The following is a 12,459-nucleotide window of genomic DNA, read 5'->3' as shown; positions in this document are numbered from 1 at the left end:
GGGTGGAGAGATAGAGAGAGAGATAGAGAGAGAGAGAGGGAGAGAGAGAGAGAGGGTGGAGAGATAGAGAGAGAGTGAGAGAGAGAGAGAGAGGGAGAGAGAGAGAGAGAGGGTGGAGAGATAGAGAGAGAGAGAGAGAGAGAGAGAGAGAGAGAGAGAGAGAGAGAGAGAGAGAGAGAGAGAGAGAGAGAGAGAGAGAGAGCTCAGATGACACGTTACACGCAGCCACACGATTTGCATTCAAACGACCGCAGGTGCGAGCACACTGTGCTGCAGACAGTGTGCATATTAACATAGACTGTTTTCTGCGGTTAGGCTACATCCTGTCTAACAATCACTATATCAGACTGGTGACATTTTCACGTTGTGCGAGTCATTGTTTGTACTGCCGTCGTATTGTTTCTCAGAATTGGAAGTGCAACACTATACTCAACCTGAAAGCTCTTGGCGAATGTGAATGTGTTTCGGAGAAATGATCGATCGTGTTCGCCCTGGTGGAGTATGACAACGCACAGTAGTAGGTAAGCCTACATAGATAGCACACTTAAGGATTTAACATACAGCATATTAAGCTTTCATTTAATCGACAGTACTGAATGCATCGGCTAATGATGTAAGTTTGCACATTCTACTCATACAAATCAATAACTCTCTCATCTAAACCGTGTCATTGGCGCGTCCCTTTTTTTCCCGTAGCTGATTATTTTGTCGCCTGTGAAAAAGCGTCGTCGGTTGTCAGGGCACGCTGCCTACACACTGTAAACGGAGTCGTTCCACTTTGTATAACGAGTCGTGAAGACTGTGTGACGAACTATATAATGGAACACTTAGATTGTTAATGCGGACATTCGTCACGGAGGAAAGACCACACACACGTTCACGACTGCTTGGAAGCCGGCCCCTCGGTATGTCCTTGTTCTAGGGAAGTGTGCTGGTATATTATTGCATTTTTGCCATGAATACCTAAGCCGTCTGTGGGTTGTATTAAACATGCAATCAATAACAAAAGCAGGCTGTCCTTGATTTGTGCTATGTTTAACCGCCTCCTACCCCCAACCTCACCACCTAGTGAAACTATAGTCACGACATAAGCGCACCACGTTGGTTTTTCACGTCAAGTTTAAGTTGGCTCTGCTGGTAAGAACAGCAACTGTAATATTTCCAGTTAACTCTGGATTGTTTGTTTTGAATGGAGTTGCATGGTTACCAATAAATAAGGATTACACGTTTAATGCATTGTGTGACTGCGAAATTATCTCACAAAACTGAACAATAGACGCATGTTAAAACCCAAAGGTACAAGCCGCAATCTTCATGTCCTATTCGTTCCATGAGCTTAATGATAATGTGATTTATGACGCACATTCTTCCCTTTCTATCCACTCAAGGCACGTACACGTACACTTATCATCAATACTCACTGTTATTCTAATCCCTGGCGTTGAACACCAAACTTGTATTCCAGCGGGCTTGCCCCTCTCACAGAGTACGCGCAAAACTTTCACGACGTAACAGTTCGTTCTAGTCATAGAGGACATGGTTTTTTTCTCAGGGAAACTCCGCTGAATATATTTTGTCGAGATGAGACTTGTGTTCGTCTGACTCTAGTGTCATCGATCGTCTTTTATTCAACAGCACAAGCGTTGTCACGTTATACTGTTTAAACAAGGTAAGATGACCCCGTATACGTATGTTAGTACTCGCTTGTTAGTACTTCAATTGTGTTCGATTTCGTTAAGGTTGTGTCAGTGATGTCCATAAATGTGTCAGTCTAGTCATTGTAAACACACCTGAACAGAAAGAAAACCGGTGAGCGCAGGGGCATTACATAGCAAGCAACGTCAGTTGTCTCTGTTTGTAGCATTTAAGATACGAAGGTTCTATGAACATAGCTTGTATTTTGTTTTCTATCGACTGACATTTGATTATATCTGTATCCATAGTTTAATTTGCATATGCTAGCATGTAATGTTTTGCTTAAAACTACTAAGCAATGAATGTGTTCAATTAACCTGCACTTGTTTGTGAGCTGAAAGACGATCGTTAGACATTACCCGCTATTACGGGCTAGTCGTGTGACAGAGAGTTTTCTTGCACACGAGACTGTAGATGTTTCACGACGGCTTTAGCCGGAGTGAAACAGCAGCAGTCGAGTGTGCAAGAAAACTCTCTGTCACACGACTAGCTCGTAATGGCGATTATGTCTCACAGCTTCAACAGAGGAGAAAACAAACACGTTTTGCGTACTTACACGCTTGATAAACCTAAACACAGGAGCAGCCATTGTGGAGAGATCTACTTTTTGACGAAAGTGACCGAACAACTATAAATGACGTCTCGGAATATGTGAATGACGTCACAGTCATCGTCACAGTCTGTATCCTTTGAAGCATCGCAATCTTCATGACGTCTTTCTGTGTCTGCATCCGCGAAATGTTTGTTCTTTCCGGGATCTTTGTCATCTATGTTCACAACTCTGTCCTTATAGTGTCAGACTAACAGGCCTCCTGAGCGAGCCACTTTCCAAGGGCAGCTAAATTCGCGTATGGAAACAGTACTGTCGTCTGGGATGCCGTTTTCAGTATTCTGAGCGTTGAAGAATTTGTAAAGAGAAGAAACGATAACAGCAGGAGAAATAAAAGTCGTGTGTGCATTTTGGGGTTTTTGGGGGGACGATTTCGAGTTTGAATCCGTTCTTGCACATGCTCCAAAGCGCGTAACATACAATCTTGCACACGTTTGCTTTAGTAGTGGCAAAGAAGGAAAGCGTGTGACATAACAAGGTATCAATAGAGTTCTCGGGTTATAGAAACAACCATTCTTCAAAAGCGAAGTGCCTGTCACAAATTAAGTATTTCAATCGGTTTTTACATTTAGTCAAGTTTTGACTAAATGTTTTAACGTAGAGGGGGGAATCGAGACGAGGGTCGTGGTGTATGTGTGTGTGTGTGTTTGTGTGTAAGTGTGTGTGGGTGTATGTGTGTCTGTCTGTCTGTGTGTGTGTGTGTAAAGCGATTCAGACTAAACTACTGGACCGATCTTTATGAAATTTGACATGAGAGTTCCTGGGATTGATATCCCCGAACGTTTTTTTCTTTGTTTTGATAAATGTCTTTGATGACGTCATATCCGGCTTTTCGTGAAAGTTGAGGCGGCACTGTCACGCCCTCATGTTTTAACCAAATTGGTTGAAATTTTTGTCAAGTAATGTTCGACAAAGCCCGGACTTTGGTATTGCATTTCAGCTTCGTGGCTTAAAAATTAATTAATGACTTTGGTCATTAAAAATCTGAAAATTGTAAAAAGAATAAATGTTTATAAAACGATCCAAATTTACGTTTATCTTATTCTCCATCATTTGCTGATTCCAAAAACATATAAATATATTACATTTGGATTAAAAACAAGCTCTGAAAATTAAATATATAAAAATTATTATCAAATTTTTTTTTTTCGAAATCAATTTAAAACCACTTTCATCTTATTCCTTGTCGGTTCCTGATTCCAAAAACATATGTATATATGATCTGTTTGGATTCAAAACACGCTCATAAAGTTAAAACGAAGAGAGGTACAGAAAAGCGTGCTATCCTTCCCAGCGCAACTACTACCCCGCTCTTCTTGTCAATTTCACTGCCTATGCCGTGAGCGGTGGACTGACGATGCTACGAGTATACGGTCTTGCTGCGTTACATTGCGTTCAGTTTCATTCTGTGAGTTCGACAGCTACTTGACTAAATGTTGTATTTTCGCCTTACGCGACTTGTTTTTACTTTTGGATGGTTTATTTGTATTTGTGGCCATTGGCCCATATACAAACCAGGGAAAAGGGGATGTGGTTAGGAAAAGCTACATTCACTTACACATATACACGTATTACTTATGAGTGTGCCATGAGTGTGTGTTGTCATTGTTGTCGTTGTTGTTGTTGTTGTTGTTGTTGTTGTTGTTGTTGGTGTTGTTGTTGTTGTTGTTGGTGTTGTTGTTGTTGTTGTTGTTGTCGATGATAATGTTACTTCTGCCTTTGTTGTTGCTGTGCTTTTTGCATGGGCTGCTTTGGTCTGTTTTGTGTTTAGTCTCACATTTATGTCTTTTATTCAGAGCGGAAGAAATCTGGAGGATGCTTACTCTTGGCGGTGGTCTTTTTCTGTGGGTGGCTACTGGCATATTCATGAATAGTCATGGCACTCTAATCACTTGTGAGGCTGGGACCTACGTTCTCGGACAACCGGCGTCAGTTACCTGCAATTTCCGTACCGACGTTAATGCTAGCAAGCATTCTTTCAACGTGGCACGCTACACGTCATATACACAGAAAGGCGACATTGGTAAATATTCGGGTCTGGTAGATGTTTTCTCTGGTAGATAAGACTCTCTGGTAGATAAGACTCTCTGTTGTTTGATTTTCATGTGACTCATTCAAATAAAATAAACTCATGTTACTAATACACTTTATATTTTATAAAGACTTGTTCTGCTCAGAAAATAGACTGTGCCGAATGAGACCAACAGTTGTAATATCCATTTAAACGAGGCTTGCACCTATTTCATCCACTTTTTTATTTTAAGAAAGATGTTTTGTGATTTAATCCTAATATCTCCGTTATAGTACCTGGTAAGGGATTGACTATGATGCACGCCACGGCTGTATAGTTCCATCAAACTAATTTGATTCGGTTGTCATTTAACAGAAGTACTTGTGCACGTCCATAATACTGGGTAACAGTTATGTGACATGAGCACTTTGACAAAAAGTGTCAATAATCAAACTTAAACATGCAGGGATATCCACATACAAAATACCTGTTTTCAATCAGATATTCCAGAGAAAAAAAATGGATTGTTCTCGAGCATCTATTTCATCACAACACATTGACAATTGGGTGGGGTCGACTGTGTGAAGTCAGTTAGTGCGCTTGGCGTACATTACAGAAGAAAACGAAACCAAGTGAGATCGAAAAATCGACTGCGTTTATCGCCGATCATTGATATGTGTGAAATATATATTGCTTAATTAATAAAGTAAATTATAATCCAGCATACACACTAATGTTATGGCTGTAAAGTGTGCGCGTTAGTACTTTAGACAATTCATTCTCCCTGAAGCGTTTATGGAAACGAAAGTAACCTATGACAAGTCTTTTTTCAATGCCATGTAAATCTAAAATAACTAAGTGTTATATTATTTTCTGTGTTTTTATTCGAAAAATATGTCTTAACCTAAAATCATGTGCCCACACAAATGATCTGTGTTTTGTGTAACAAAAACACCAGTGCATAGAAGTGTGAAGCTATGTTATGTCCCACTTTCAAGCGGGGCCATGCTTCCATAAACAAAAGTATGAAACAAATTCACAAACAATTTATTTTGCAAACACGTTTTATTTCATCAAACAAAGTTGTCATGTATCACATAAAATCATCAACCGAGTATACGGCTTTGTGAGAGCAAGTTTATAGTCCATGAAAGTTAGTCACTCACTGATTGTGTAACTGTTAACCAGTATCACGGACGTGTACACTTGTTTGTTGAATACAATCTAGCCCACCTTTATATTGTTATTAGGCTGTGGCGGTCAAGGCAAATACTTTTGTGTTCGCTTTGTGTTTTGGCATTACAACCAAAACGTTTTTCCATCAGTATGGAGAAAAGCTGTGTGTCGATGTGGACTACTGTGGAAAGGTCCATGTTCTGAAGTTTATGAAACCGCATCGTTTTCTTACATTAAATGGGTTATGTGTAATTGTGTGAGTGTGTTCAGTTTGTGAAATGACATGTTGCTGACAGGAGACCGACATGTTGCCGTTTGTTTGTCAAAGTTTCGAAGAGTAGAATTCCAGAAGGGGAACAACTTCACAAAAAGTAAGAGGGTTGCGGCTTGACACACTGCTCGCGCTGCGGTTCGTAGGAGGCAGAGTGTGATTAAGAAAACAACCGAACTCATTAATAATATACTTATTTGCATGTATTCAAGTTTGTAGTGTTATAGTCTAAATGCGTTCGGCGTGTATTTTCTGCACAGATGTATCCAAACAAAATGATTGAAGCGTTGCAATGAAAGCATAAGTAACATGTATCAGGACCGTTTTTGATCCAGTATATATGTATTGGATACAAATGCAGATGTTTTGGCCAGTAATATATGTTGGTGCATATTTTAAATTGGTACTGTTTACACATCGCTTAGACAACTTTCTTTGAAATATGTGGGACCATGACTATCGAAAACATGTTTATAAAATCGCATTGAACATACATGTTTTGACATTAAATGTAAGATAAGAGTTTATCCAGTAAAAAGGCAAGGCACAACGGTGTCATTTACCCTTTCTCAACCCTTTTAAAACGAAATTTACTGACCGATGTTTGGGACGGAAATAAAACAAGTAATATTTTCTTTTCTTTGTCCATGCCAGTCTAAGGCCACTGATCGGAATAGGTAACTGGTTTCTCTTTAAAGGTCCTTGTCTACATGTTTATACAGAAATCGACATTTGACAATTAAAATGCTGAATCTATTACCTACAAATATCAACAATACACCCCCCTTCGATCAGGAATGACGAATCCAGGGTAGTCGTTTGAAATGTTATGGTAGTATTCCAGCGTAGTAGGATATCCTTATTTGGAAAATGCTGAGGGCAAAACTCTCAAATACCTTGCATTTCGTTCGTTTAAAAACAAATTGTGAACTGCGCTCCAATACCCAGTGACAAACTGTTGCTGTGATTGTGTGTGTGTGGCTGTCAGCATAGTGACATGAATTTGGTTGTTGGTCGATCTGTATAGGCAAAGCTCATGGTCTCTGCCCATTGAAAACACAACATTGGAAGTGTTACTAAAACTTCCCAAAAATAAAAACTTTTTGTACAAATATATTTTTTGTATAGCTTTTTTTCCCATGGTTCATTCATTATCTGACATAACTTTTCAGCGAAATCTAACCATAAGATTATCACCTGAATGAGATTTCAAAATACTTTACCTTGTGAGAATTTTTCAATTGCCCCGTGAGCTATTGGGAACGTATGCTGGCTGCGAGGTGAATATCCTTCGGTTGCTTGGTGAGATTTAGTAAGTTGTTATACTAATTTGAGTGTGTTAATGTTTTTCGACATGCACAACATGTTCAAGTTTAGTTGTTCTGTTTTTGTACCGATTTTATCCGGCAATCTTGCGTTTGTTAATGTGCTTTGTTTGGTGTCGTTTGTAGGTTCCAATGTCTCATGTGAATTCAATCTGTTTACTAAGTATGATTGTGCAGTAGTTGATATTTCCAATCATAAAAATGTTTTTGTTACAATAAACGAAACTCATAACAGACATCTTCACTGTAACGCATTTTGTTCTATGACAGTTAGAAACGCTTACCAATGGAAAAAAGTAGAGTGTGAAATACACTATGATACTATTGCCACACTTGTTTATTGCTAAACCTCTTTTGTGCAGGTAATGACATACTTGTGTGTCACTGGTCGGAGGTTAGTCAGAAACATGACTGCATCGAAACAGAGGGTTACAAGTTTAAAAACATCAACCAGCAGTACGTTACAGTCGGAATTCCTAGTGTCACAGACGAACATGCTGGGATTTACACGTGTTTCTTCGTGCCATCTCAGGGGAAAGACACACACGCATGTGAATTGTTTGTCAGAAGTAAGCCATACAATGCATTCGTAGCAGAGAATATGGTTGTGTGAATTGGTTATATTTAAGATAATACAATCGTGCTCTTTTTAATATATGAACTGCTATTTGTCAACAGTTTACAAATATAAACTTAGCGAACAGAGTATTGCAACACATTTCGCAACACAATTAAAGCATTAATGTCCGTGTCATGTCATGCCAAGAACAAGTCGTCCTACTCAGACTCCACACTGGACATAACAGACTAAACCATCATATGGCCACAAGCTAGTTTCCTCCCCCTTATGTCCGTGTGGCAAGAATCATACAGTAGAGCTACAGCGCACGGCAACATTTGCGCGGAGAACCGGCGTTTCCATCTGAGTGATCGACAAGAAGAAGAAGAAGATACAGCAGAGCACATCCTGCAGGCTTGTCAATACCACAGTGCTCTGAGGGACACCATCTGGCCAGAGGAGACAGCGCTACAAAAGAAGCTATACGGCCCCAAAGAGGACTTGAAGAGAACAGCACGTTTCGCCCTGCAGTCCGGACTGACGATCCAACAGCGAACGACAAGAAGACAAGATATGCCAGTTTACTTGACTATCTGGATCACCTTTCGGATATACCATTTCTTTTACATGAATCACGTGACCGCCGCTCAGATAAGTATACACTCAATAGCAAACAATTAAAATCAATGAGAGATCACAGCAGGTCCACATGTTCAACTTCCACATACAACCCGAAAGGCACATGCACACAGAAAGTCAATCAATTGTCACCCCGGAATATGTTGTTTTGTTAGCTTGCGTATTTTGAGTGCTATGCTATTTCTACTGATGCAGGTATCGATCGCAATAGCCACCAAAAACAGGAGTTTTTGCGTCAATTTTGAAAAGTATCATACAAAAAGCGCTGTATTTCAGTTTTTGTCCGGTAGATTTTGAGCGGCTGTCACGTGATCCCCACAAAAGAGATCCTTAATCCAAAAAGGGATCCAGGTAGTCAAATGGGCGGCTTTGAATGGCATAGACAGTTTCAATGAAATGACACGGGAATATATGCTTTAATTTAGGTGCGTAATTTGTAGCAATGTTGTGTGGGCCAAGCATCATCAAATTATATTACACAAGGAGATGATATTAAGGATCGACTTAAATGCTCCATTAAAATCATAATTGATTCTCTTTGAACCATATTATATATATATATATATATATATATATATATATATATATTTATATATATTTATATATATATAGTTTAGTTTATTAATGTGCTTAATTATAGAATGTGTCCCAAAAACATAAGAATGCATTGGATTTTTCATAATAATATTGTCATGCTATAACTGGCTAGTTACGCAATGGTTAAACACAGCTTTGTTACAAACAAAACCCTCCAATAAAGGGTCTCTGTTTTTTTCAGAAACGACATTCAATGACACAACACCAATTCCTCACGGAGGAACACCAGTTCCTCAAGGAGGCGAAGGTGAGTTTGAAAGAGAATGGTAGAATGTGAACCATGTTGGGGGCCCGGGTAGCTCAGGTGGTAGAGCACTGGACTTGTGATCGAGAGGTCGCTGGTTCGAATCCGGGCCGGGACGGACACGGGTCAACTTTATGTGCAGACCCAGAGACGGTATCCATCTCCCACCCCCGTGTCACCACAATGGCACGTTAAAGATCTTGGTCATTCCACCATAAGTGCAGATGGCTGATACCACCTAAACACGCAAACATCAAAAAGCCGTGAGGGCGTAAAACTCGAATCGTATAAACCAATTCATGTCCAATATAGGCAATTAAGACCTGACGGACAATAAGCCCCTTAAAATTGACTTTTTTTGAACCATGTTTATGTTTCTTTCTTTCTTTCTTTCTTTATTTGGTGTTTAACGTCGTTTTCAACCACGAAGGTTATATCGCGACAAGGGAAAGGGGGGAGATGGGATAGGGGTAAGGGGGGAGATGGGATAGAGCCACTTGTTAAGTGTTTCTTGTTCACAAAAGCACTAATCAAAAAATTGCTCCGGGGGCTTGCAACGTAGTACAATATATGACCTTACTGGGAGAATGCACGTTTCCAGTACAAAGGACTAAACATTTCTTACATACTGCTTGACTAAAATCTTTACAAACATTGACTATATTCTATACAAGAACCACTTAACAAGGGTAATAAGTGAAGAATTTTATGGGTGAGAAAAGGAAAGTAAAAGGACTTTGGGGAGGCAGAAATAGAGAAGAAACAAGAAAAAGATCCTAATTAGGTTCACGGCATCGAGAGTGATGCGACCTTCTCTCAGAAGTTAATACAGATGGCTCCCCCATCCACCACCCGGGGGACGCGCCTCTACGCCAATTAGGGGGCGCGAGGGTTTATGTTTATGTGCAGTTCTAGTCTTTATGATATAAAAGAGACAAGTATGAGCACATTCTTGTTTTAACATTTCCTTTTTACATTTAGTCAAGTTTTGACTAAATGTTTTAACATAGCGGGGGAATTGAGATGAGGGTCGTGGTGTATGTGTGTTTGTCTGTGTGTGTGTCTCTGTGTGTGTGTAGAGCGATTCAGAGTAAACTACTAGACCGATCTTTATGAAATTTTACATGAGAGTTCCTGGGTATGATATCCCCAGACTTTTTATTTTCATGTTGTCGATATATTATGTCTTTGATGACGTCATATCCGGCTTTTTGTAAAAGTTGAGGCGGCACTGTCACACCCTCATTTTTCAATCAAATTGATTGAATTTGTTGTAAAGCAAATTTCGACAAAGGCCGGACTTCGGTATTGCATTTCAGCTTGGTGGCTTAAAATTAATTAATGACTTTGGTCATTAAAAATCTTAATATAGTAATAATTTTGTTTTCATATAAAACGATCCAAATTTACGTTCATCTCATTCTACATAATTTCCTGATTCCAAAAGCATAAATATGTTATATTAGGATTAAAAACAATCTCTGAACATTAAAAATATAAAAATTGTGATCAAAATTAAATTTCCGAAATCGATTTAAAAACAATTTCATCTTATTCCTTGTCGATTTCTGATTCCAAAACATATAGATATGATATGTTTGGATTAAAAACACGCTCAGAAAGTTAAAACGAAGAGAGGCACAGTAAAGCGTGCTATACAGCACAGCGAAACCACTACCGCGCTAAACAGGCTCGTCAGTTTCACTTCGTTTTGCACAAGCGGCGGACTACGGTCATTGTGAAAAAATGCAATGCGTTCAGTTTCATTCTGTGAGTTCCACAGCTTGACTAAACGTAGTAATTTCGCCTTACGCGACTTGTTACATTTTGTCAAGTTTTGACTAAATGCTTTAACATAGAGGGGGAATCGAGACGATGGTCGTGGTGTATGTGTGTGTGTGTATGTGTGTGTCTGTCCGTGTGTGTGTGTGTAGAGCGATTCAGACTAAACTACTGGACCGATCTTTATGAAATTTGACATGAGAGTTCCTAGAAATGATATCCCCGGACGTTTTTTTTTTTACATTTAGTCAAGTTTTAACTAAATGTTTTAACATAGAGGAGGAATCGAGACGAGGGTCGTGGTGTGTGTGTGTGTGTGTGTGTGTGTGTGTGTGTCTGTGTGTGTGTGTGTGTGTGTGTATGTGTGTATCTGTGTGTGTGTGTGTGTGTGTGTGTGTGTGTGTGTGTGTGTGTGTGTGAAGAGCGATTCAGAGTAAACTACTGGACCGATCTTTATGAAATTTGACATGAGAGTTCCTGGGTATGATATCCCCAGACTTTTTTTCTTTTTGTGGATAAATGTCTTTGATGACGTCATTTCCGGCTTTTTGTAAAAGTTGAGGCGGCACTGTCACCCCCTCATTTTTCAATCAAATTGATTGACATTTTGGCAAAGCAATCTTCGACGAAGGACGGACTTTGGTATTGCATTTCAGATTTGAGGCTTAACAATTATTTAATGACTTTGGTCATTACAAAATAATCTGAAATTTGTAATTTAAATTATTTGTTTATAAAAGGATCTAAAATTACGTTCATCTTATTCTTTATCATTTTCTGATTTCCCAAAACATATAAATATGTATTTGGATTAAAAACAAGCTCTGAAAATTAAAATATAAACATTATGATTAAATAAAAATTTCCAAAATCGATTACAAAACAATGTCCTCTTATTCCTTGTCGGTCCCTTATAAAAAAACAAACACATATGGATATGATTATGTTTGGATTAAAAACACGCTCAGAAAGTTAAAACAAAGAGAGGTACAGAAAAGCGTGCTATCCCGCTCAGCGCGACCATTACCGCACTATTCTGGCTTGTCAATGTCACTGCCTTTGCCACGAGCAGTAGACTGACGAAACTACGAGTATGCGGTCTTGGTGAAAAAATGCAGTGCGTTCAGTTTCATTCTGTGAGTTCGACAGCTTGACTAAATGTAGTAATTTCGCCCTACGCGATTTGTTTTATTTTTTCGATAGATGTCTTTGATGACGATCCGGCTTTTTAAAAAAGTTGAGGCGGCACTGTCACACCCTAATTTTTCAATCAAATTGATTTAAACTTGGCAAAGCAATCTTCGACACAGGCCGGACTTTGGTATTGCATTTCAGTTTGGTGGCTTAAAAAATAATTAATGAATTTGGTCATTAAAGATCGGAAACTTGTTTTATCTTTTCCAAATAAACAATCTTAAAACAAAACGAAAAACAACAAGTTGCGTAAGGCAAAATACAACATTTAGTCAAGCTGTCGAACTCACAGAATGAAACTGAACGCACTGCATTTTTTCATCAAGTCCGTATACTCGTAGTTTCGTCCGTCCACC

At 39.1% G+C, this 12,459-nt stretch overlaps 2 protein-coding genes across 2 annotated transcripts in view; one reads left to right on the top strand and one right to left on the bottom strand.

Annotated features, from left to right (window-relative positions):
- The first annotated feature begins 319 nt into the window (after nucleotides 1-319).
- The window catches only part of LOC138972755 (hexokinase type 2-like), a 289,080-nt gene continuing 276,940 nt past the window's right edge, over nucleotides 320-12,459 (top strand). The window contains exons 1-4 of the mRNA XM_070345427.1: nucleotides 320-521; nucleotides 4,102-4,328; nucleotides 7,451-7,657; nucleotides 9,065-9,130. Coding sequence (XP_070201528.1) covers nucleotides 502-521; nucleotides 4,102-4,328; nucleotides 7,451-7,657; nucleotides 9,065-9,130 — 520 coding nt within the window. The 5' untranslated portion in view covers nucleotides 320-501. The remainder of the gene's footprint in view (nucleotides 522-4,101; nucleotides 4,329-7,450; nucleotides 7,658-9,064; nucleotides 9,131-12,459) is intronic.
- Nucleotides 9,944-12,459, bottom strand: part of LOC138973950 (uncharacterized) — a 30,368-nt gene continuing 27,852 nt past the window's right edge. Inside the window, exon 6 of the mRNA XM_070346650.1 lies at nucleotides 9,944-9,994. Coding sequence (XP_070202751.1) covers nucleotides 9,944-9,994 — 51 coding nt within the window. The remainder of the gene's footprint in view (nucleotides 9,995-12,459) is intronic.

This window comes from Littorina saxatilis, linkage group LG8 (genome assembly GCF_037325665.1).
Source record: "Littorina saxatilis isolate snail1 linkage group LG8, US_GU_Lsax_2.0, whole genome shotgun sequence".
NCBI lineage: Eukaryota > Metazoa > Mollusca > Gastropoda > Littorinimorpha > Littorinidae > Littorina > Littorina saxatilis.
The sequence above is the reverse complement of the archived record's forward strand: the minus strand, read 5'-3'. Positions and strand labels throughout refer to the sequence as shown.